The following is a 27,174-nucleotide window of genomic DNA, read 5'->3' as shown; positions in this document are numbered from 1 at the left end:
GTCACCCGGAGCAGGAATCGAACCCACAACCTCCAGGTCCCTGGAGCTGTGTGACTTAACCAGCAGATGTATATTATAGTCACATTGTAGTCACATTTTATTATCATTAATGACTTCTTCTGCGTTTGACACCTTGGTTTTTTATACATATGTAAATGAACTTACATGTCACAACAGTTTTGCGGCTTCCGTTTAAACAGCCTTCTCCAAACCAATTTCCAGTCTCGCTTTTTATTTATTTATTTTTTAAAATCTCCTTGAATCTTCATTTAACTCCTAAAAACCCAAAGAAAAATGTCCAGACTAACCTGATAGTATTTTGTAAATATAAATTCTTTTTGAATACAACACCTGTAACACACTCTAAAAAGAGGGTCAAAATATATGTAAACATTTATATGATATTCAGAATACAGCATTTTAAAACATTCCACTAGATGCTAGATCCACTAGATTATATAATGTAAAAGTTATAAAAGGAGCTATAAAAGTTATCTAAACTCAGTCTTTGAATGAAAAAATGGGTTACGGCTCACCACTTTGTGACAAACTTCAGAGAAAATTGTCAAACAGTTCAAACAGAATATTTTCCAATGCAAGATTCATATGAATTTAAGACGGTCATTATATACTATACATAAAAATGATTCAGGGAATCTGGAGAAAACTAAGTCCATGTTTGGCAAAGCCAGACAACACTGTTGAATATGCAAGACCTTTGAGCTCTCAGACAACACTGAGATACTGATGAGATACTGTCATACTGCTGTGATAAATGCCACTTAAAACAGTCCACTGCTATATCCAACCTGATACTCTGTAATACAGAGAGAAAGCCATACATCAATTCTATGCAGAAATACTGCCAGGTTTTCTGGGCTCATGCTCATCTCATATGTCTAGTTCTCTGTGCCAAAGACAAAAGGGCCATCCAGGATTTTAGCAGCAAAGTTGGGTGCAGCAGTACCCCTGGCATGGCTGACTTGCATATGTGAGAAGAAATCAATTATGTGGAAGTGTGTATCGGAATCATAGAGAGACACATGCTGCCATCAGGCAGTGTAATTTCCTGGGAAGTCAATGGTTATTTCAGCAAAACAATGCCAGGGCTCACTATGCACATTCATTGGCACCGTGACTGTAGATAAAGAATGTGTGTGCTCGAATGACCTGCATGCAGCCCAGATGTGTCACCTATGGCACATTATGTAGAGGGTAACCAGACCACTGTGACCACAGACTGTTGAGCAGCTCAAGTCTTGTATCAAGCAAAAATGGGCAAGAATTCTGATCTTCAACAAGACTTCAACAATTAGTATCCTCAGTTCCCAAATGGTTAAACCGTGTAATTACAAGGAAACATGCTGTTTTAGAAACATTTCTTAAGTGTTGGCAGGCATCAAAGCTCATCAAAATACAGTCTGGTTGATTAATGAAAATATGGGAAATATTTTCTTGCGTATTTGTCAGTTAAAAGTTAAAGACAACGAAAGTGTAGTTTTTATTGCATTTTCAGTGAATGGAAGAAGTTCCATCTTTTCTGGAGTGGTGTATTTTATTCTCTGCCTGTTTTTTCCACCGTTTCTGTTGGTCTTTATTTTCCAACTTATCTCTGTGCCATTTGCTGAACTATGATCAAAGAGTTCACAGGCGTGTGGAGCCAGTTTTATGTCCCAGATTTACTGTACAAGCATCCAACCCCCTGCTGGAGTCCGTAACGCAGTCGAACTTTCAGATTCTCTGTCATTATTTGTTCTGATGTGCTGTCAAGGATAGCAACTTGGAGCTTATATGCAGGCAGCCGTGTGCTTGTTACACTGCATACCCTTTTAGGATGGGACCTGCCAGACAAATCCCTCTTTTTCTTCCACCTGGATTTTGGTTTAATATCTCAGCAGACACTGGAGGTAGACAGTCAGGGTATTAAAATTTCAGTAGAAATACTGAAATATGTAACTTAAACTTTTGCTCATCTCTTTTCTATCTTACCAGTTTGAAGGCAACAATGCCATCTCTTCTGTACCACCTGCCATCTCTCTCTCTCTCTCTCTCTCTCTCTCTCTCTCTCATTGTTTGTGCTCAAGCCTTAAAGACAAACTCTGTTCCATCACAAAGCGCACAGCCTTGGGTGGAGCATGACCCAAAGTGACTACTCAGGCTTTTAAGGGCTTTTAATATCAAGACATCCCACAACACCACTCAGGCCCTGGAAACAGACTGGGGATTTGCTCCCTTCTGTTTTTCTTTCTCTGTCTCTCCTCCCCCCCCCCATCACAGGGGGGGTAGCTTGTGTCATCAGACTCACAAAGTCTGATCTCATTTCTAAAAATAATAGAGAGCCATTTTCTTTCTCAGTCCCCTGGGTGCGCATGGCTGAGTTGCAGCACAGTCACTCTCTTGCTTCTGCTTCATTTCAGACTTTAGAAAACACTGATAATGCACTTTCAATGGGTGTGTGAGGGAAAACTTTCACAGTGAAGAGTTTGGCACAAGTTTGGAGTGAAACAAAAATGTTCTTTACTGCTTCCCATAGCATTGTGACTGATTTATAATAAGCTCTCTTATGTATTTTCAGTGTTGGAACAGAAAGAGCACACGTTGTCCTTTGTTGTGTTGATAAGCTGGCCTTTCTTCAGCTCGTTTCACAGAACTCCTGTAATTAATGTACAGGGAGTAGTGGCAAGAACTAGCTTCTCACGTTGGGCACTAAATCCTGGGTAACACTACGTGACTTCTAGCCTGAGTTTAACCCTGATTTCCAGTTGAGCCAAGTCTGTGCAAGTTGACTCTAGTCTGTCTAGTTTAGTCTAGTTTTGAACGAGTGTCATCAATAGCCAATGAAACAGAGCACAGAAAGTGGATGGACGGATTAAACAGTCAATCCGTGCAAAACTAATTTAATATTTAATATTAAATAGTGGTAGATGTCCCCAAATAACCAGTATTACCTGTAACGGAAGCAACACAGTGGGCCACATAAGTCGTTATAGCACTTATTCCAACCTTATTGTTGTAATTTTCCATTCCACCATACTACACTGTGTCTGATATTTCTGAATTATTGAAGATGGAATGCGCTGTTCTCTCTCCGGCTGATTCTGCAGTATGTAACGATTGTGCTGACCATGTCTTCCCATCCATGACCCAGAGATATTTTTACATTTTTTTCTATTCTCACTTTAGATCTACACAAATAGCAGTGCAAACAATAACCTCGGGAAGTTGTTGTATGTCAGTGTTTATCTGCGTCTCCTACTGAATGCGGGTCACATGCTTGTTTCGGGAGTTTGGAGTTGTGTAGTGTATTATCTCCAGTTGTGTAGAGTGTGCTTGACATTTTTTTCCAATCTCCTTATATCAGCATAATACCCAACTTTATAATTTACATAGTTTAGCTTCTGCAGTGCTGAGCCCAGAGGTTCTATTACTGTCTATTACTCCCAGTTACTGGTTTGAAGCTGTAATTTGAAGGGCAGGAATATTACATAGTGTTCTTTTAAGTACTATAGATATAAATCTTACTTAATGATTAATCTAATGAAATCATCTGCACTTTAAAATAAATTAAGTTTTATTAAAATCAATTACTTAATGGGCTTTGAAGCACCAGATCCTACAGTGTGGACTCTGTGCCCTGAAGGCTGACCACAGGGTCATTACCATTCACTGTGGATGACAGGGAGGCTCCTGAAGCACTCTTTCAGCTCTTTCCTCCATGTCCTCTGCTTCCCCACCTCCCCAAATGTGTGCTCCGATATGCATGACTGAGCCTGCTGTGACCCGGCAGGATGACAGCTCTGCTGCTCTCAGTTTCGTCCCTTTCCCTCTCCCTCTCTTTCTTTTTCTGTCTGTCCTTCTTTCATTTGCTCTGTCATACTTGCTCCCTTACTCATTTCCTCTCTCTCTCTGTTTCCCTTTCTCTTTCATCTTCTCCTTTCATTCTTCTGTCATCTTCTGCTGTAAGGAACAGCATATTTCTTTGAATCTTTCTCTCTCCCACTCTCTCTCTCTCTCTCTCTCTCTCTCTCTCTATCTCTCTCTCTCTCTCTCTATCCTGTTCATTTCTGCTTTAAGACCTGGATTACACTTTGGTTCTTTTACACAAAATGTCTCTCCTCCCCTCCTCTCTGCTGATTATGAGGAATCTATGGAGTCTCATGAAGTCTCATGTCAATAATGTCCTGTCACCTTGCTCCAGCCTCTATAGTGGAGACAGATAGAGGAGCCTCATGCTCGGACACTGGGGAACTTAGAGAAGAGGAGATGATCGTCTTCGTTTCTACTTCCCTCCTCCCTTTCCTTCTGCCGGATTACGTCGTCACTCTCTTTCCGCTGCCAACATCTTTGTCTCAAGCACTTGAGTGCCTCTGATGTCCCGGAGTCCCTCCTCAAAGAGCTCATTGGAACGGACGACACTGGTGCTTCTACAATACGCCGGTCTCTTCAAAACCGTCCGGTGCTCTTGTTCGAACAACGTCAGTGTGTGAGTGTCGTCATGCTGGAAACAGACAGTGCCCAGTGGTCGAGGGAAAAACACATCTCTGGAAGTATTGGTCTGGTACACTGGACAGTCAACCAGCAGCTGTGACCCTGCCCTTGCTGCTCTGCCATGGCATTCTTGTGTGGGGTGAGCCAGGCGTTCCGCTGTGACGTGGGTGAGTAGCGCCCAAGAGGCACGTACTCTGCCGATGTGACAGACCGGATGCTGTAAATAGAACCAGCTTTGTACTGCTTGTCTCCCTGCTTTTAGACCTTTGTTCTTGAAGGCAAGGTGGCTGAAATTACAGCAGGTTCAATTGTTGTATGGCACATTTTCTGAGCAGTAAAGGCACTCGGTATAGTAAGAATGATTCTAGTGGAGATTAAGCAAAGAATCTGAGCAATGTAGATTGAGAAACTGACTACTTTAATGTGGAGATAAGAGTACGCATATACTCTTTGCGTTTAGGGCTGATATCACTACATTTGCTCTTGCTAAGAATTCTGCTGGTGTTTGTGAGGAGATGTATTTGTTTATATAAATCTCCATCACATAGAAATGCATGGAACTAGAATATATCTCAACTTAACATCTTTTAATATTTCAGAACACTATTTGATAGGTTCATTACTCTGAATATCAGTATGAAGTGTTTACAAAAGTAGAGCAACTGTGTTTTTTTAGCAAATATAAATGCAATGTAGTGCTCAAATTTGCAGCTTTTAAAAACCCGGGCTGCATCCCAGCTGCTCACTTTATATTAATTCTAACTAGATGTTGAGTATGGATTAGTTGAGTATTCTGAGAAATCCGTAATGCATACTTGGAACAAGTTTTATTTATTTATTTATTTATTTGGTAATGATGGACAATCTTATCCACAGTTAAATGGGAAACAAAACATGAGGAGTTCCTTATGTTCGTACAATTTGGGCTCTGTCCCAAATAGAGCTTGACTCCCTACACAGTGCATGTCACAGATTATAAAACTAATACTATTACAGAGACAACTGCACTTAACATGAGAGAGGGTATGTGAAACTTGTATCAAATATAAAGAGTTTTATTATCTGAAATGTAATGCACTGTTCTAAGGCAGAAACCATTATTTATGACATACATTGTGCATTACGCAATGTGGAGAGAGATATTTGAGTTCCAGCCTTTGGGGGGAAATGGTAAACAGAGTTGTAGCTTCAACATATAATGAAGTGCATTGTCATAGCAATGATTCATCATGTCTTTTTGGGAAGAAACTCTGTAGTATATTAATATTTTGTGTACTAGCTTTCCAAACTCATATTATGAAGATAAGTACATAGTATATCCTGTATGGTATAGTGTTGTACACAGCTGGAATGCAACCCTGATTATCTCAGTTATCAGTTGACTCAAGGTTACAACTAGGGTTTATGTTCTAGATTGAAGTTTAAAGACTGGGTTCATTATTTTAATCCTGTCCACTTTTTATAAAATTCAGAGAATATTTCCTCATTATTTGCCAGGAAAAAGGTCCTGTGTTTGTATACAGCCCTGGCTCAGTAAATGGGGGAAAAAAACTAATTGTCTGGATTTGAACTGGCTCAGGAGCTTTACCCCTCAGTTGCCCTTTCAGGCAGAGCTAAAAAAAAAAAGGCACCTGGAGGTGTTTAGACAGCGGCAAGAACTACGTATGTTGAAAAGTATGAATAGACAGTAGGATGTTGCTCTATTTAAGCTCCATACGTGGGTAACATTGAATTATCTTTTGCTATTATAGACACATAACTAACCACATGAAAATAAACGCATACTGAAAATGCTATGAACCTAATCAGCTTGAGCTATAGATTATGTTTCTATGGTAATTCAAACAGTGAATAAAAAACTTACTGGCAAGTTCAGCTTCAAACACAAACAAGCTGCAGTCAGTTTCTTATTCAAAACGTTACATTACTTAAGATAGAACATATGTATGTAATTTCGGGTGACTAATAATTGCATACAAAGACTGCTACAAGACTAAACAGCTGAAGTTATTACGTTTCTCTGGTAATTCTAAGCGTGAATAACATTACAGACAAGTTAAACGTCTACCACAAACAAGCTACAGTTGGCCTCTGACTGAAAAATTCCACTCCACATTAAAAGATGCAGAGTTTCTGAATGATCACAAACAGGATGTGGAATTTGTTTTGTCGTGAGAACAGTAGTTCTCCAGAATTGCGTACATTGCTTTTAAGTTCAGAGCCTAGTGCTGGAGCAAATATAAGCCAATTTAGATTATTTTGTTTCGTAAAGTTTTGATACTGATAGATATTTAAGGGTCAGTTTATCTAAAGTATGCATTGCCAAAGTCTGTACTGTTGTTACCGCGAAGGGACTGTGGCGTTCCCTCCAAACACCTGTCCCCTCCTCTGAGTGAGTTCCCGGTCATGCTTCCGTCACGGACACGGGTCATTAAACGCACTCCATCAAACCATTCTCTCTGTTTTTGGCAGTAACAAATGATGGTTTACCCCTTTGCCAGCAGGTGCGCATTAATCAGCTCTCTGAGACCTGGAGCTCTCCAGGGCCTCCGCAGCCAAACACAGTACATCACGCATGTCAATGACTGACTGGGAATTTTCATAATGGCCTGCTTCTGCCTCCCCTGCTGAGCTTCAGCAGGACTGTTCTCATCTTCAAAGAGAAAATTTTGTTCCCACCCAGACCGTGAACAAAGTAAGAGGGGAAGATGAATATTGCCATGTCATTATAAACAAGTGAGTTTTATGAAGATGTCTGTGCTTGATTTGTGGCTGCGTTTGGTGCCTCTCTTCAGATGAGTTTCTCAGGCTGGGTTCTTGAACAAAAAATGCCGTTCTCTTTTACGCTCTGTTTTAATGCATATGATAAATCTTACAATGAAATGTGTCATATTTCATGCCACGGATTTTTTATTTTTTTGCTAAATCTCAGACTGGAAATGTGCAGTCACCATGTGCTAATATGCTGAGCTCATACAAAGAGCTGCTCGGATGATGCCTTCGCCTACAGCCTTCCTCCTTTGTTCTCCATTTCTTTTTTCTCCCCTCCCTCTTCCTCTCATCCTCTTCCTCAGGTAGATGAAGCAAACAGACATTCGCAGATGTTCGGAGAGCTCAAAAGCTACTAAAATTAATCTGTGATGTCTCAGATTTTCGGTTTTGTCTGTGTTAACTGGAGAATCATGATACAGCATCTGCCTGCTGCTATAAAGATAAGCCTTATCCTCTAGTTCCAGACCCTGTTCCTACATGCAGCTGTCCTTCAGCATTTTGCCCATCAGAAGATCCAACTGGTCCCATCTTTTGTTGTGACACGAGTGACTAAACGTCTGCAAACAAGTCTGTTGTCTTCCTCTCATTACAGATCTGCACCAGATTGGTTTCCAGAAGCATGTTATATGAGCGTGCCTCTCTGCTGCTCTGGGCTGGAGGCCAGTTGTTATAAGCAGTAGGTCAGGGGCTTCAACATCCATGGACAGTTGCCTTGATAAGCTGTTGTTCCTCACTTATCAGATTAAAGGAAGACGGAGGAGATTTATTAGGACTTGTGTCTCAACCAGCAAGTAGGCTAACATATTTTAGATTTTTTCAGTAGGCGCTAAGAGCAGGATTGTACATTACATACTGTCCACTACGGACAGATGTGAAAAATCAGCGTTAGTTCCTTCGATACAAATGCAGTTATCAGTCTTTGTTGTGTCACAGTCCAATAGTAACTTTATAGGAGAAGGAAAAAAAACCTGCTTAAGGTTCAATGAAAGTCAATGGAAACATATGTAATTTCAAGTAATTTTGGAGCATTTCTATTGGTCGATTCATCATGACATTTTCACACAATGTGAAAGACCACTGCTGTGTTCAAAAAACTTGGAGATACATGAGACATAAAGTGATTGCCATTGTCTTTATTAAGGTGACTATTTGTGTGAAATAAATATCTAAAATGTTTAAAAATTGTAGTTTTAAATTATAGCTTAAAGTGGAAGGCTATGGCACCACAGCATCAGCTTATAAACACAGAGTGAGTGTTAATAAAAAACCATGAAATAAATAGTCAAATAGCACCTGGCTTTTTTTTTCCTTTAGTAACTGTGACAGCCTGAAGTCATTTGTATGTATTGCCATGTTTTTGCACACCAACTGGGGGTTTTCCTTTTTCTTGGGTGCACTGACATGATATTTTACTATCGGCATACTAATGAAATGACTTGATTACTCATGAATATTAATCAGCCCTTTCCTGCTGATCACCCATTAGATGTAGTGCATTGTTTACCGTGCATAGCTACGTTAGAGACAAGGCCTGCTTATCAAACTGTAGCTGCTTTCATCAAACTGTAGCTGCCTCTTTCACTCACTCACTCACTCACTCACTCCCAAATTGTAACTGTGAGTCAGCAGCTTCATTCCTGTCTCCCTGCTATTGGAAATAGCACACTTCCTAATCGGTCTGGGATTTGTCTCAGAACTACCGTCTCGTGTGGTAATCACAGCCACGCACTTCAAGGCTGATCTGGAGCTTTTGGGAATCTTATCCATAAACGGAGTTCAAGAAGCGCTACTGTCAGGAAGAGTGCTTTGTGCTGAGTGACTCATCAGGATCCTGGGACTTGGTGGAGTTTTATGAACAGTCAAACTACGTTACCCGGCAGCACTAGCAGCCTCTGGTACAATGCTTACTGATAACTGTAGCTGCCATTGAAATACCTCATGCTGCTTAAAACCCATCAGAGATGTAGCCGTGTCTGTGCGGCCTTGCCCTTACTCCTCCTCCTAAACCTCATGAATATTTTCAGCAGCGTATCCTGCTAATGTCTGTTGGATTTGTGTGCTTCTCCGGTGCATGTACATTTTTGAATGTGTGCGAGTGTGTGCAGGTCCTTTTCAGGAAAATGTGTCTAAATCTGTTACCTGCTTTTTTTTTGGATGTGCATTCATGCTCAGGAGACAAACACCTCCAACTTCGCGCACTCTGTCAATCTATATATAAAATATAAAGTGTTTCCTGCCTCGCTCTATTGGGGTAAGTGACGGCACTATGCCACGTGTCATGCTGAGAGCTCCATTATGGTGTGACTCTCACTGCACTGCTCTCGGAAACTGGAGCTCGAAGCTCGGCGTGCTCTCCAATACACCGCTGTGGGTTGGACAGGTGGAGCTTGAATCAATCTCTCTCTCTCTCTCTCTCTCTCTCTCTCATAAACACAGACAGACAGACAAACACCACAGCCTCCTGCACTCCCTCCAGCCAGGAGGCCTTCATTGAATATCAGGGCTGTTCTCTGGGTAAGGAGAGTGCTAATCAGCGCTCATACGTGTCTTTGCACGGCCCAGCACTGTTTGTGTGCTCTGTGTGTGTATCCGTGATGCCAAGTAACACATGGATGTGTCAAGCAGCAGGGGATGAGATGTTTGCCTCGCTCTGAGAATACTTGTTTGTTTGTGTGTGTGTGTGTGTGTGTGTGTGTGCGTATCTGTGGTGGTGAAGGTGCTTTGAAAAAGCATATGGAGCTGCGAGCTCCTGTGATGTCAAGCTGCACATGGCTATGTCAAGTATCTGGAGGTGGGAGTGTCATTATCACTCCAAAGATTAACAAGTGCTGTACAGGTCAGCATCAATTTTTAAAACATCTTTCTACAGAAGCACATTAAAGTGACACTAAGTCAGATTGGGTATTTCTGCTCCTGGGCTCCTGCAGAGTGTATTTCAATTTTACAGCACTGTCCTGCAATCCAAGGGGAGGGAGGAGGAAGTGGGGGGCGGAGTTCCCACCCTCCTCCAAATGTCACATAGTGCACTTTCAGCAGTGCTGAGCCCAGAGTAGCAACAGCAGAGGCCCTTTTCTCCCTGTTTTAGGTCAGTGAAGCATTACAATGATGTGGAAGCTATAATTTTAATGCACAATTACTATCAAATGTAGCATTAAGTTACACTGAGTGAATTAGCTAAAGTTCTTTTTTGCGAGGTCAGTTTTAACCTTGTAACCGGGACACAAGGGGCACACTGATTTCTCAAATCATATACTTTAATCAACCCATTGCCTTGTTATGGTAGAACACAAAGCAGGGGGCAGTGGTGTTTTCATTAACATTGTCTGACAATTATTTTCATGTAAACTTGATTGGTCCAGATCTTTGGACTTCTCTGTTTGGTCGGGCCTAGAATAAAAAGACTGAACTTTTCCTACGTCATGTCGTAAACAGATTTTCGGTGTAATTGGAACATACAAGCCTGTTTAATCCACGTTGAACACTTGATCATCACAGTAACCCCCTCACTAATTATCCCGAGCCGTGTAACCATGTATTCTTCCGCCACGCACACCAAACACAAAGTTCGCGTTGTGACGTTTACGACGCAAAACCACTTAAGTCGAAACAAGGCTTTATACAGTAAATGGGAGATGTGTCGTAACCACGAAACATTGTAACTCGGGACTGACCTATCCCGAGGACCTCCTGTATTTTTATAATTAAATGTAGCTCTATGTAATATATTGTAGTTTTTCATAATTTTTTTGTTTAATCTGTCCTGTGTTTACTTTCTGTTCTCTGTTCTCATTGGCTGTTGAAGGGACATGTTCAGCCTAGTGTTGGTGGAGAGTTTACACTACGTGACTACTTCCAAAAAAAAAAAAATGGATTTGCTGCGACTGGTCTGAAACGCAATTTTGAGGCAAAAAAAACATAAAATCGGGCTAAAAGTTGTGGTGTAGCCCCGGATTAAGGAGTGTCAAAGGTCACTGATTCAAGCAACCACAAAGAAGCACGCTAACACAGGTCAGCAGCAGGGCTTAGAAAATGCATTTGCACATGAAACATATGAGGACAAATATCCTCATAACAGTGTCTTAGCATAACTATGTCTTTCAACTTGTACTTGTTACTGCACTGTGGAAATGTAGATTTTTTTTAATGAACTCTGAAAATTGACATTTTTAATGTGCAGTTCATAAAGAAGTAATTGTTGTTCATTCAAGCTTCTTATATCTTATTAGTGATACAGAACACTGCTTTAACAAAATAAAATCTGTAAGTATAGCAATATAAATATCTGGATTTATAGGCACCTATCTAGTTGTTGAGATAGACAGAGTTGACTCGGTATCGGCAGATACTTGAGCATGAAATATCGGCATCATTGTACAGAAGGTAAAGTGCAGTCAGGCACGGTTCAGGACACACATTAATCAGCCAGCGCAAGGAGTGGAACAGAAAATGCGAATAAGCAGCTGGTAATTAAGCAGCTAAGCTTTGCATATGGATGTGTATGTGGAAACTGTGCCTTACATAAACTGTAAGCTTACAGAATTTACATGCTTCTATTATTGATTAATCCACATGATAAAAACAAAGAGTAGAGGGATTTGGCGAGGAAGTGGTTTTCATTTTTGTTGTCCATCTTGTGTATTACAGATGAAGGGCCCTACACAAAACACTCCAACCCCTCCAGACCACCAGATGGAGCTCTGGCCATCAGAAGACAGAGTATTCCAGGTATGAATCACGGCCTTACACTGCACATTCACATGCAACTATCATAGAGCTGTATCTGTCCAAATCTCCACTTCACTCATCTGTTTTTGCTGTTTTTCCATTTTTGGCCATAGTTTGTTGGTATTGTAAAAGATCGTAATAACTACAGAGGAATTTGGATGCAACTGCCCCACTTGTAATATTTCATGTCCAGATGGTATTTACTGATGTAAATTTAACACACAAAGTGCAGCCAGTTTTATGCACCCGGTAGGTTATGCTAATTGTAAAGTAATAATTTGTAATTTAAGAGTCAAATGAGCTGTTCATGTCCATTAGTTTGATTAATTAAGTTTTACTGGCTGCTCTATGTGACTATGGTCAGAATCAGGATTAACCAGTCAGTCCATACAAATACATACAAATGTATATATATATTTTTAAACCTCAAACACACAATTCCACCTTAAAAGACACAAAACCTCTGAGTGTAAACAACCAGAGAGAACTGTGTTTCCCCACAATCATAGATGTCCCCTTTAAATGTTGAATCAGAAGTGATGCTTGCATGCTGACCGATGTAGAATTACATTTACAAAAATGTTTTTTAGCAGAGGCTCTAATCCAGGCATTTTTTCTGCTTGGAGAATGTATCATAGCAGTACCAGTAGGTCACTGTTCAAAATAAATACAGGAGTCAGTTCTTATACACTAGGCTGTGGAGTCTGGGAGCCAGGAGATACTGCAGTCTTTCATGTATCATGTAGAATGGGGGTTCAAGCTAAGCTGTATTGGAAGCTCAAAGGGCTTAATGTATGGACCTACTTTGAAAGTTCTCATCAGGTATTGAGGGAATGGTCCATTTTAGACTTTTTGGGCTATTGTCAGGGTTTCAATTTGCTGAAGTGCCATTTAAGGGAGCAAAATAAACACATAAAATGAGTGAACCTAAGAAGACTGAAGACAAGCCATAGTTCCACATTCTGTATTAGTTGCAAGGTCCTAATGCTCCACATGGGAAGACAAGCCAGGAGTGCGCTGCTGTAGTCAAGGCTTGAGATGACAAGAGACAGAGCAAGCACCTGATGGTCTCCCTAGAGAGAAAGGGCTGTGGTGGAGGAAACTGTATAATGGAGTCAGGTTTGCAACACAAGCTGATGTTGTAGAATCCTGAATAGCATTATCGAGTAGGATAGAAGTGTCAGAAGTGTGTGTGTTTTCACAGTACAGCAGGAATGAACAAGCGCATGAAGTGGGACTCTGTGTTATGCATTCAACTTTATCTTAATCATATATTCTTGGCTGTGATCTCTTTGAACACACTGTTGAATTTGCACATAATGCTGGTGAAAGGTTTGATGTCAAATCAAGGCTGTACGAGAGCATCCATGTGTTCAAATGACTATGAATATCCTCTATCCCATTCCATACTGGATTCATTTATAGCAGCTGACTGACAGTTCACTGGCCACGCACTGCCAGAGTGTAGATAACCTTCGCCCGGATTCATGACAAGCCAATAGAGCGTTCACTCTTCCATAACAACATGCTGTACAAATCACTAGCTAGCATCTGCTTCTAAGAGCCACCCCACCCACACTGCCCGCTTCTTTTGTAGGAATTGAGACATCACTTTTTTTTTTGTAAGACTGAACATGTTCTAAAATCATCTTGGCGGGTGTAAAGCCGTTTGATCCCGAGCTGTGCACGTATTGGAATATTGGCTTTATCATTGGGAGATTGGCTGGTTTGAGGCCAGGAATCCAAGGGTATATAACAGGCCTGGCTCTCTCTGGGTAGATAGGATGACCCCTGAACCCCCCCCCCCCCCCCCCCCCCGCCAAACAGTGCAATATTGGGGATTCTTTGATGTTCAACTGCTAGAAGAAGTGTGTTTTACGGTAGAGCGTATTTGAGGCGCAGGGAAACACCTCGCTGAAAAGTGTAGATATTAAGCTAGAATAAGAACTGGATCCTAAGCTTGAATACACGTTATTTACTGAGGTTTACTAAAATAAGCCTGACAGGTCAAAAGAAATCATTATAAACATTATAAAGTTTAGAAAAGCCATTTATATACAGAGGAAATCTGCAGTTTTGCTATTGAGTACTGAAATCAAGCTGGTATCAGAAAAGCCCACTGCAGCCCTAAAATAACACAGTTCTGATACACATCGAATAACTAGCATGCGTTTATTCCATAGCAGTCTACAGTCTGGGAGCCCAGTGACTTTATTCTGAAAGAATTACAATTTTATTCTCAAAATATTACTAATTTAATCCCAAAATAATTACTACATTCATCTCAAAATTTTACAGCGTAATCTTATAATAATTACTAGAGCAGACAAGAGATTAATTCATCTGACATTGCTACATGTCCACAGGGACATTTTGGATCTTATTGACATTAAGTCTTTCATAAGGGTTTACACTGCAGGCCTGTAGTCTGTAAAAAGTAGGATATTTTATATTTAACTGTTGCTGCCGTGCACTTGATAGACTTAGTTACTCTTATAATGTAGCCACACTGTGAGTTGTTGTACCTCTCTGCAGTGTAGCAGTTGAATTAGGTAGAATTGGGTAAAAATGTATAAAATAATTATAATAAGTGTATATTTTTGTAGTGAAGTGGTCAGTGGTGGGGTCCCTTCAGAAGTGGTCAGCTCCCGAGCCTATATCCTGTTACAGAAATGGGCCATGAGTATCTGGGTGTTTTGGTAGAGCCTCATGCTCAGCAATTTAAGACAGATTAGTCACAGCTTGTTGTGGGTTGTCATTGCTTGGACGCAGGGGGTGGCGTAAATTATAGAGCTCTGTTAGATTTATGGTGTCAGGTTAGCAGAGGATCAGAAGATACTGCCACACGGAACATTGCTAGTGCACTGGGAGCCATCAGGAAAACTTTACCCAAGGCTTTTTTTTATTTTGTGAAGAATAGTGCTGTTGAACATCTAAGGAGAAAGCAACAGGTTTGAAGGAGTTTAATGAGTTAGACTAAGCAATTTGTTTCAGAACAGCATCTGTCTTATAAAACCATGAATATGTAAAACAATAACATTATAGAAGGAGCATTCTTAAATACATTTTTTTTATTATTTATTTTGTTGATTAAATATAAACTATTGGCTTAAGGCTATACTAAGGATTACTTTAAAATGTAATATAGTTTGAGAACTAGAGGGTAAAAGAATGGAAGATATTGTTAAATAATAAAATGCATTTATAAGAATAATGTGTATACTGTGGATGGCACTGTGGGCAGCAGGTAGGGTCAGTCACACAGCTACAGGGTTCTGGGGTTGTGGGTTTGAGCCCCTCTCCGGGTGACTGTCTGTGAGGAGTGTGGTGTGTTCTCCCTGTGTCGGCGTGGGTTTCCTCCGGGTGCTCTGGTTTCCTCCCTCTGTCCAACAACACACGTTGGTCGGTGGATTGGTGACTCAAGTGTCCGTAGGTGTGAATGAATGTGTGTGGATTTGTGAGTGTGTGTCGCCCTGTGAAGGCGTTCCTACCTTTCGCCCAAAGATTCAGGGTAGGCCCTGGACCCACTGCAACCCTGAATTGGATAATTGGTTAGAGACAATGAATGAATCTATATAGTGTTGTCCCAAATTTACTTTACATAGTTTAGATCACTGATTTTTTTCTGTGTGCTTTTAAACACGAGGTGTGTTGTATATCCATTTAATCTGTTGTTATGGAAACATCTACAGCTCCATTCATCAAATGTGTGCTCTGTGTTAAAGGTAGTGGTGATATAAAAACAGGTTTTGATGTAACTGCAACCATTTTCGTAGACAGCTCAGGTCCAAGGTCGTTCTGCAGTACGCTACAGAAAATACATAAATAAACTAAGCATAAGTGTGCCCACACAATAAAGGCAGACACAGCATCAGAAACCCAGATGCTAAAGGTATTTGAGTTAGGGCACTGCGTTCTCACTCTCAGAAACGTGTCTGTACGCAGAGAAAACACACTCTGTCAGCTATTGAAAAATGTTCAAACCTTTTCAACTTTAGCTGCACCAGATTCTGATGTGGAGGTACGTCAACTAGTAGAAAACATAGATGAGTGGGAACTAGCAGAAAAAGGATGAAAATCGAAGATGGAAGGCACCACAGTGTTCTATATGATGCCATATTGGCAGAATATTGGGATATTCATTCATTCATTCATTCATTATCTGTAAGCGCTTATCCAGTTCAGGGTCGCGGTGGGTCCAGAGCCTACCTGGAATCATTGGGCACAAGGCAGGAATACACCCTGGAGGGGGCGCCAGTCCTTCACAGGGCAACACAGACACACACACATTCATTCTCACCTACGGACAATTTTTGAGTCACCAATTCACCTACCAACGTGTGTTTTTGGACTGTGGGAGGAAACCGGAGCACCCGGAGGAAACCCACGCGGACACAGGGAGGACACACCAACTCCTCACAGACAGTCACCCGGAGCGGGAATCGAACCCACAACCTCCAGGTCCCTGGAGCTGTGTGACTGCGACACTACCTGCTGCGCCACTTTTGAATGTCGTTATTCCTTTCAAATGTTTCTGGTCCAAGGGTTTCCTGTTGGATTAAGACTAAATAAAATGTTCCACTGCTTCTAGACAAACAGGGTCAGTATGCATCTGAGCGCAATTAGGCATACTTTTTGGTTTGAAAGAGAAGAAATAGAGGACAGAGTCTGGTCTAATATACTGCATTTAATCCCATGCGTTATTATTATAGCACTAATATAAAATTAGGCTTGTGTTTCTATTTTCTTTTTTTTTACAGCAAGATCAAGGTGATATTTTTCTGTAGCTTGGACATGTAGTAGATTGCATAAGGAATGTAGAATCCATTTTCCCTTGTACTATATCTGTTGTGTAACTCCGATATTTACTATACCAAGTCCCATCTGGCCGCCAACGTCAGTGGACGTAGATATTCCGTTGAACGGACGTCACAACGCGTATTGATGTTGTTGGCCAGCTGGGGCTGTTAGCAAATTATTTCAACTTGCATCATGTTTTTAGACATGGTCCCGTGTTCTATTTATGCCTGTACTTGTGCACTGCGCAGCAAAATCATGATCATTTTGGCTATTTGCGAATCATATAATGATTCCATTTTCAAGGACGGCTTGCATTAAACATAAGTTATCTGCTTCTGTAAGTGCAGAATGGCTTTGGGGAGGAAAAATAGGGCTCCCGTTTCCCTTGCTTTAGCTCTCTGAAGGCTCCTAATGCATTCAGTGTGTGTAGCTGTGTTGAATTTTTTAACATGCTGGTTTAAAAAAGATATGGTGGGAGTGCAGAGCCGGCTTCACCGAGCAGCTGACAGAGGATCCCCGCCCCAGACCTTCCCTGCTGCAGCGGGGAAAAGATGTGGCCTCAGAATTCCACACTGCTTCTTCCCACGCTCGCTGGAAAATCCTCTAGAAATCCTGCAGCTGATGGATTTACAGAGAGCAAAAGAGCAGAGACGAGAGCTTTCTGCACAAATTCAGCTGCGGGGACTTGCCTTTCTCTGAGACTGGACATATTCTTTATATATCCCCATAATATTCTTGTCCAAGAAAGCTCAAAATACCCAGGATTCTCAAAACAAATGGAAGCTTAACAGGGGACAGCAACATTTTGAATCAGATTTGCTTTATTTTGCCAAGTCTGTTAGAAATGTGAAGAATTTGTCTTGGTGTGTGCACATGTGTATGAGATGTAATGTACTAAAACAGACCAGACAAGTAACACAGACCATTTGCACATAGTTAAGAGAAAGAAAAGAAGTAAACCTAAAGTTAAGATAAAAATAAGAATATTCTAATTAGATAAAAACTAAGAGGGTGAATCTAAGGTTGCTTTCACTCCTACCTTGTTTGGTCTGGACCTTTAGACTTCTCTGTTAGGTCTGAACCAATATAGCAGGTGTGAAAGCAGTCCAGAAAAAAACAGGAGAGATTTGGTCTGACCAAAAGAGGTGGCCTCTGTCTAGATCAAACTTAGCCATGGTCCAGTTTGTGTTAAGTGTGTAAACACATTTTCAATGGTTTGGACTTTTGTCACTCAGTAAGGAACAATGTAATCGTGTTATTCTCTTCACAACTTTGCCCTTCTGCATTGCCTATATAAAAACCTAAGCCTAACTTGCACAGGATTAGCTTTAGCTCTGGAAGTGGGATGATGTTATTTTACTACAGGACTCTGATGAACATGACCCAGTGATTTACTCATTGCCTGCACTCCAAAAAAGTAGTAAAAATCAGGTATGATTTGAGACACAGCAGTAATCGGCCAGTGCAACGAGTTCAACCATTTAAGGCAGAACTGAAAATGCGAGTAAGGAGCTGCTAAATAAGTGCAATAAGAGCTGCATATATAAGCAATGTATGTGTTTATTGATCCTTAAGAGACTCTACAGACGAATCCGTGTTAAGTGTGGGGTCGTCTCGCACAACGAACTGCCTACTACTGCAGGAAAAGATATCTGACGCAAAAGAACCAATCACACGTCTGCTGTTTTGGCACAATGTGTTGAAAGAGGCAGATAGCCAATCAGAGTGCAGCTGGCATAATCCTGAATGTGAACTTAATCCTGAAGTCAACTTAACGCACTGAAAGTGTCAGACTGTCCGTCAAGTTGTACATATTACGTAGTTATGTGAACATTGCACAGTTGTGCAAAAATACCTTATTGTACATGAGAGTTGGGTCGCAGTGAGAGAACTCCATGAGGTGTTTAAAGTGCTGAGTGTTCACTGTTGTTAATGAGTGCCACAGCTCTGGGGAAAAGGCTTTTGGCGTGCCTTGTTGTGCTGGCCTTGATGGTCCAGAGTTTTCAACCAGATGGAATTAGCTGGAAGGGGTGATGTTCAGGATGAGAGAGTTCTACTGTAATCTTGCCAGCTTACTTTGTGACGCTTTGCAAAATCGCTTTTACTTCTAATCTCTAAGTGCTTAGAGATATAGTAAAGTGAGATTTTACTTCAAATTTTGGATTGGTCCTAATGGTCTTTCATCCATCTTCATGAAAGATTCACACAATGAAATGTACGTACGAGCGATATAGGAAACTAGAAATGTTTTGGACGCTGACAATAAGCCACTATTTAACAGTCCAGAATAATCCAAGAGTCCAGAAGAATGATTCTTATATTATGACACTTAACATCTTCACTGACTTCGTTCTTGATTTGTAGGGCTAGTCTGAAGAGACTTCTGGAGGTTTTAATGAAATGCTATTTTTGTGTGTGTGTCAAAATAGAAACTGTTCAAATAGAAACAAAAAATCTGCATGCGCTTTGAGACTTGTAAGAACCAGATGTGATCTCCTAATGAGGAAACAGGCTTAACCGGGAGAGGGAAGATACTTTGGGAAATAGGTGGCAATGACTGAAGCAAAAGCAATGTCTGTACTGCAATGGCTAGTGACATCATCGTGAAACATGTTGAGAATATGTCTAATGTTTTTAGTTTCACTTTTTCCACTATATTTTCTATGACGTGTGTTAAATCATTTGTATGTAGTGAGAGTGTCGTAGCATGTTTCCACACCTGCCTTCTTTGGTGTGGATAAATTCAGAGAGAGAAATGACAGAGAGGTTACCTGTTGAAAGGGTTTGAAGGAAGTGGGGGATTTTTTGTCTGTAAATGCTTTTGTTTCTCTTCTAAACTTTTGTTTTCCAGACATTTCTATAACTTTTTTAAAGTCATGTTGTGTAGTAAAAGTGCTGGCACCTTTTTTTTTCAGTGCAGACAATCCATCTTTTTTTCTGTAGTTTGACTTTTCAGCAGTATAAGCACTCTACCCTCACTGGAATGCCCCCCAGACAACTGAACCGTGCTCTGCCAGAAATTAAGGGTCTCCTTCCAAGTGGAGCTTGGCAGGGTTAACTCTAAAAATGGAGGTGCAAGCCCAAGTTGTCCCAAACCCAGTTATATTTAATATGCAAGAGAGATTAGCATTTTTTTGTTATAATAACAATAATAAGTTCAACTTATATAGCGCCTCATATAGGGATGAGTTGCTGAAAATTTGAAACTAGCAAAACAATAAGACTGTTTTATTACATAAATTAAATAATCTTTATGCATATTTAGGACAAGAGGTTGCTCTATGGCCTAGACTGCCTTGTCCAATTCTGGGTGTGTCTATGGAAGTCATGTGATACAGCTGAGAGGTTTTCGGGCGGCACGGTGGTGCAGCAGGTAGTGTCGCAGTCACACAGCTCAAGGGACCTGGAGGTTGTGGGTTCGATTCCCGCTCCGGGTGACTGTCTGTGGGGAGTTTGGTGTGTTCTCCCCGTGTCCGCGTGGGTTTCCTCCGGGTGACTGTCTGTGAGGAGTTTGGTGTGTTTTCCCTGTGTCTGCGTGGGTTTCCTCCGGGTGCTCCGGTTTCCTCCCACAGTCCAAAAACACACGTTGGTAGGTGGATTGGCGACTCAAAAGTGTCCATAGGTGTGAATGTGTGTGTGTGTGTGTCTGTGTTGCCCTGTGAAGGACTGGTGCCCCCTCCAGGGTTTATTCCCGCCTTGCGCCCAATGATTCCAGGTAGGCTCTGGACCCACCGCGACCCTGAATTGGATAAGCGGTTACAGATAATGAATGAATGAATGAATATTTAGGAGATTCTCATGATGAGACATTACATTAATATTCACTAGACTAAATATATTTTTTGCAGTGAACAAGGACTTGCTTGTCAACTTACACTTTGTGGCATTGATGTATTTACACATGTGGCTGTAGGCCTTGAGTAAATAAGTAAAAACTGTAAGAAAAAGTAAAGATACATTTAAAGGAACACTAGGTGGAATTTGGTATTTTTGCTCCTATGCTCCACCTACAGCTGCAGAATGTAATACACTTTTAGAGCACTGTCCTGAGATCAAGAAGGAAGGTGGGAGGGGGTGTTCCTAACCTCCAAAAGTTACTTAGTGCTGTTTCTGCATTGCTGAGCCCAGAATTAGCAATAATAGAGGCTCTGTTCTCACTATTACACGGCTGTGAAGCATTGCAATGATTTTGAAGCTGTAATTTTAAGGAACAAAAACTGCCTAGTGTTGTTTTAAGGAGGTACATATTACAAAGGGCAACACGTTCAAAGCAGAGAAGCCATCAATGGAATAAGAGTGAATGTGGAATGAATCTGTTTCTCTAACTGACGGTAATTGGAAGTGGCCTTTATAAGCAAAGCCTGTCGGTGTTGCTTTAATTGCAGTAGATTTTTCTGCTTTCTGCTACGAATATATTAACAATATTTTATTTTTATTTTATTTATTTATTTATTTTTTGAATACTTGCATTATTAGACAAGTAAACCCCCTCCACTAAATTCATACAATATGTGGTTCTCATGCACGGCACCACAAAGCTCACTGTTCATTACAGATCACAGTCTCATTTAGTAGGCACAGTTTCATTTGAATATGTATGACTGAATTAATATTTTGCCGCCTTCAACTGAAGAGCTGAATTGTGTAAATGAATCTGCTACAGGGCCCTCCCTCTCCCCCTCCCCAACAATAAGCAATTTTCAGGAAATTAAAACAGCCGCTCAGAGCAAGTGCAAAGCAGAAGTGAGGCCCATGGTGGCGTCCCAAAGCTTAGCCAGCTCTCTAAACAAAGAAATGAACTCTTCACACATGCATGAGTCGACTGGTCTCAGAGCTACACTCTGTCTTCCCTATCCACATCCCTGTAGGATACTTGTGTATATAAATGCCACGTTAGCATTGACTAAGTCTGTAAGCAGAGAGAGAAAGTGTGTGTGTGTGTGTAAGAGAGAGAGAGAAAAGGCGTGTGCAAGCAGAGGAGAAGATTGTGAGAGTTTTGGAGGAAATAAAGAAGTTGTTACCCCTAAATGATTCAGCATTTCCAAAGTGCCTTCTGCTCCCTGACAAAACAGAGTGGTGCACCTTCTTAACCACAGCCGATGCTGAACAGTGTGTTGTGTTTCTCTACTGCTAGTAGTGTACTGATAGTTTTGCCAGACAATATACATCATATGTACAAAGATTAAGCATGAAGAGGGATAAATTAGACTGTATCTCTGGCCTTAGGAAGAATCGTCCAGTCCCTTTAGTGTGACCTAGGGAGGGGATGGGTGTTGTGGTCGAGAACTAACCAGCATCCCAGTTTGTGTCTGAATTCAAATTCATAAAAATATTCCTATATCTAATTTGAATCTTTCTAAGAGAGAAGCAGTGAAAGGGCGCTAAATTGCATGCATTGGTCCCTCCATCTTCCCTGACAACTTTATTCACACCCAAGACTGATTATATTCTCTCAGTGTGTTTTATTTATTTATTTATTTATTTATTTATTTAATATATTTATTTATTTTTCTTTATGAAAAACTGCAGATATAAAGTATGCCTCAGTAACATGAGGTGTACCAATAATTTTGAAAGCATTTTGAAACATACTTGTAATTTAATGTTCACACTCTTGCTTTTTTTTCTTTTTAATCATTTTATGGTAAATGGACGGCACGGTGGCGCAGCAGGTAGGTGTCGCAGTCACACAGCTCCAGGGACCTGGAGGTGGTGGGTTCGATTCCCGCTCCGGGTGACTGTCTGTGAGGAGTTGGTGTGTTCTCCCCGTGTCCGCGTGGGTTTCCTCCAGGTGCTCCGGTTTCCTCCCACAGTCCAAAAACACACATTGGTAGGTGGATTGGCGACTCAAAAGTGTCTGTAGGTGTGAGTGTGTGAGTGAATGTGTGTGTGTGTGTTGCCCTGTGAAGGACTGGTGCCCCCTCCAGGGTGTGTTCCCACCTTGCACCCAATGATTCCAGGTAGGCTCTGGACCCACCGCTACCCTGAATTGGATAAGCGCTTACAGATAATGAATGAATGAATGGATTTTATGGTAAATATTGCACTGTGTTCATTCATATTAACCGCATATCCAGTTCAGGGTCTGGGTTGGTCCAGAACCTACTGGTCAAGTCAAGCCACATTTATTTAAATATTTCTTTTTACAACATTATTGTGTCCCAAAGTAGCTTTAAGTAACACTGAGAATTAAAATAAACATTGAAATTAAAAACCTCAGTTGAACAAGCACCCAAAATTGCCCAGGCAAAACGTCCTAGAAGCTGGAGGTATCAATGGGCACAAGGTAGGGAAACAACCTGGATACTTAAGAATTAATACGCTACAATCATGATCACTAACATCAAAATCACCATCTTTAAATCGTATAAAATCTCACATGTACTTTTGGATACGATGGCTGTCACTAAAATGGCTTCCAAACCCCTAATTAGTATTGTGCTTTTTAGTAATAAACAAAATAAATTGATTTAAATGCTTTTGCAATGCTTTTCCCTTGATAAAACTCATACTGAATACAGGGACAAAAAAATATTTAAATTGCCTTTTTCAAGGCACTACTTTTTCTTACAATTATGGTTATATTATGTTTAATAAAATGATAACTATCATTTTTAATCCCACACACCATTTACCATAAAATGAGAAAAGAGTGGGAGTATGTTTGATTTCTGAAATACAATTATATGTTACACACACAAATCTTAAACACTTATTTGTACACATAATATTTTTTTAATTACACTTGTTCTTTATTTACACTTTTTGATGCTGTAGTGAAATTGTTAGACCTTGCTGAGGAGTTATGAAGCTGTAAGCTGTGCCTCGGTCTGGAAGGCTCTGTATCCGTAGTCATTTGTAAAGCTCTTTTGTAGAGACTCTGGGGACAGTGTACCCAGAGACGTCTTGATTTGGTTTTGAATTGAAACGTCCTTGTGCAAGGGTCTGATTGGACAGCCCCTCTAGGGGACTGTGGGTGAGTGGTGAGCCCAGAGCCTGCTGCGTATGCAACACAGTGCTCCCCCTGCCTTGTACGCCTGCCTGAAACTTTCATGATAAATGAGGAACCGCTTGCTGGAACTTTCTCTTCCAGTCGGCTGTACAGGGCTTAGCAGCAGCTCTCCACTGAAAATATGTCTCCCAGTAGCCTTTGCTCCGTGAAGTTAAGACTGGATACGGAATTCATCGTGGAAGAAAGTGATTAATGCAGCTGGCGTATCTTTCCTGCTCAAACATTTACTTGTATACAAGAGCAGCTCTTAGCAAATGAGTGTAACTCTAGGAAATAGATGATTAATCAAAGGCAGTGAAGATTGAGGGGCAAAAAAGGACACACTGACATATTGTGTGCTTTCTAACTTGCTTTATGAGGCTTTATCATGTCAGTTTAGTGCACACAGTTGTTCTGATAAATGGTAGTACCCAACAGGAATGGTGTTTCATTGTCCCATAAAGGAACCTGCTTTTCACAGGAATCTATAAATGAAGGGGCAATGTGATACGAAACAGAGAACCTAACGGTTAGGTTTGATTGATGAAATTGTAGTCAATACGTGGTTGACTACATAAATAATTAAGGCAGGGTCTACTTACTGATTTATCAATTAGCATTTGCCTTGAGATGGATAGCTATAATTTACTGTTTTTGTTTCCCGTTTTTATCCACAAGTGTATACATACAGCCACAGTGCCTCAGTGCCTCGCAAACAAATGCAGTGAGATCAATGTTTAATTGACATTAAATATTTTGACATTTTTTTCCCCTAATGCATTCAAGCCTTAATTTCAAATCCAATGTCCTTTTTAATTTATACTGAAAACCCCAGAAAATACAGAAGGAATCATTTTCCATGAAGTACAAAAGTTTTGCGACACCTAAGCATTACATTTACTGGAGCTTTAATGGCTTCCCATTCTAAACAGGCATTAATATGGTGTTGGTTCCCCTTTGCAACTATATCCACAGGTTTGGAACTGTGAGAGTATTGAGTCAGCAGAGCATTGACAACTTTAATGCACTGTGTGCCTTAGCATTCATGACCATGCTATGTAACTTGACGTGTTCTGCCATTTGGTGGCCGAGTTGCTGTGGTTCCTAAAAGCTTCCACTTTTCAAAAATACCACTCACAATTGATTGTGGAGTATCTAAGATGGAAGAAATTTCACAAACTGACTTTCAGTGAGGTCTTTGAATTGACCCATTCTTTCACAAAATGTTTGTTAAGCCAGACTATATGAATGGATGCTTGATTTTAAACACTTCTTGCTATGGGACTGAATGAAACCACTTTGAATGAAATCACATTCTTTTTTAGATTATGTGTAACTCAGTGATGCTGACAGTTTGTACCTGTTTTTTTTTTTTTTAATTATTAATGAGGATTCTGCTGACAAACAGGAGCTCACAGAAGCAATGTGTGTGTGTGTGTGTGTGCACTGTGGGTGTCTAGATTTTGTTTCACCTCTGAGCTGAAAGCATTAAAGAAAATGTAATGAGCACTTATTATCAGATCTTTTTTCACATTACAATAATAAAATAGCTCACAAATCTAACCTCTTCAACATGTTACTATAATACTTGAGGTAATGAAAAAAATATGATTTATTGTTTTCTTTAATGTGGTTATTACGCCAGCCTCAATATTAATTGTTGAAATAATTGTTGCAGAATTACCTCACTGATGTAAAAGTAGCATGTACTTTCAACATTTTTGACTAGCTCAGATGATCCTTTGGAGTTTAATAAATCATGGGTGTTTGATTTTAATTCATTCTTTTTAATTTTGAGGCTGTCATAGCTGCACCCTCAGCATCACGATTTTGTTGTGCGTGTTTGTGCATGTGCTTATTTTGTGTTTTAGTGGAGATGGAGGTTACTCAGGTCAGCTCTGGAGGTCAAGAAACCCTCAATCGATCTTCTTGACCTTCTGGTTTGATCCAGGAAATCCCAGCTGCCAGATTCCAGAAGAAACCTGAGTGCTTTTCTCTGATGCTAGCACTTGGAAGCTGCCACGCGTTTGAAGGCAGTTTGTATATATCAGTTGGAAGCAGGTTGAAATACAAAGTGGAAAGTTTGGACTTTAATTTTTCGGGTGCCAATTCTTCCTTGATGAAGCTGAACGTGCAGTTACTTACTCATTACACAGACTGGTGCTGCTGTCCAGTTTTATGAGAGGCTAGGGTCAGTCTAATTACATTTCCACTAATTTAGCAGTGGACCACATACATACAAATGGGCATTTTTCCAATCTCCAGATTCAGTGTGGAAGTCAGTCAATTACCAAGATTTAAACGTAATTAATCCTAAAATCTAATACTTGTGCGCTTGTATATTTTGTCCATCATGACTCGGGGTCCAGTTCTTGCTGTAGAGCCACTTTTCTCATTCATACGTCTAAAATTAGCACATTAAGATGTAGAGAGAGAGAGAGAACTCCAATCAAAGCATCACTACTTTCCAAGTGAATGAAGAAAGGGCCATCCATATAAATTGACTAGAGGAGTAGAATGGGAGCTGTGAGATTCAATTTAATAACGTCTAGCCTGTACTTGATTGAGCATCAGTAAAGTGACAATTAATTATTAAATGCAAATATCTGAACTTTCAGATACCAATGGAAAAATTGTCACTTTCGCTTATTAATATGATGAGCTGCAGTGAATGAATAGTACAAGCCTTTGAAGTGCTAATATACGAACTGTGTAATCTCACTCTCTCTCTCTCTCTCTCTCTCTCTCTCTCTCTCTCTCTTTCACCCCTTTTTCACTGAGCTGGAAAATGTATTATATTGTGTCCTGTGAGGTCTTCTAATGTCACGTTGCATCAAAAATAGGTTTGTGATATAACACTCTCTCTATGTAAAAGTGTTGGTGATTATGATGATAAGAACGATAATGAAAATGACACACACATCTGTCAGACTGCTTTCTTCAGCCTAGGTCATGTTACTCTTTTGATTGTTAAAGTCTGTTGATATTTCAATGGAATGAAATGTAACAGCTATAAATAAAACTCTTTTATACAGAAGGCAGCTGTGGATGTTTATAATGAATAGTGTGAAACCTGCTGCATATATATGGACTTTTAATTGTCAGTGCTTATCTGTTTGTATGGAGGCTGGACTCAAATGCCTTATTTTATTCAATAAAGCTGCATCAGTATCAACTTTATCTTGTCTTAAAGGCAAGATAAGCTCCAGTTTCTGTCAATAGTTAGAAAAAAACAAAGTGTCTCAGTCCGGTATGCTAGGTTTTCTTTCACTGCTCAGTACTCGCTATGGTGGTCACTCTACAAAGTCACCTGTAGCCCATGGATACTATCAAATTGTCAGTCACAGGTCAATGTTGCCCCAAATAAGGGATATAGACTTGGCCCACTATAAAGTTAC

The 27,174-nt window shown here is 40.4% G+C and overlaps 1 protein-coding gene across 15 annotated transcripts in view; it reads left to right on the top strand.

Annotated features, from left to right (window-relative positions):
* Positions 1 to 27,174, top strand: part of grip1 (glutamate receptor interacting protein 1) — a 401,866-nt gene that overhangs the window by 266,964 nt on the left and 107,728 nt on the right. For all 15 annotated transcript variants that reach the window (XM_066667721.1, XM_066667725.1, XM_066667724.1 and 12 more), the window contains exon 2: positions 11,905 to 11,985. In XM_066667721.1, coding sequence (XP_066523818.1) covers positions 11,905 to 11,985 — 81 coding nt within the window. The remainder of the gene's footprint in view (positions 1 to 11,904; positions 11,986 to 27,174) is intronic.

This window comes from Hoplias malabaricus, chromosome 4 (genome assembly GCF_029633855.1).
Source record: "Hoplias malabaricus isolate fHopMal1 chromosome 4, fHopMal1.hap1, whole genome shotgun sequence".
Classification (NCBI taxonomy): Eukaryota; Metazoa; Chordata; class Actinopteri; order Characiformes; family Erythrinidae; genus Hoplias; species Hoplias malabaricus.
Note: the sequence above shows the minus strand (reverse complement) of the source record. Positions and strands in the feature narration are given on the sequence as shown.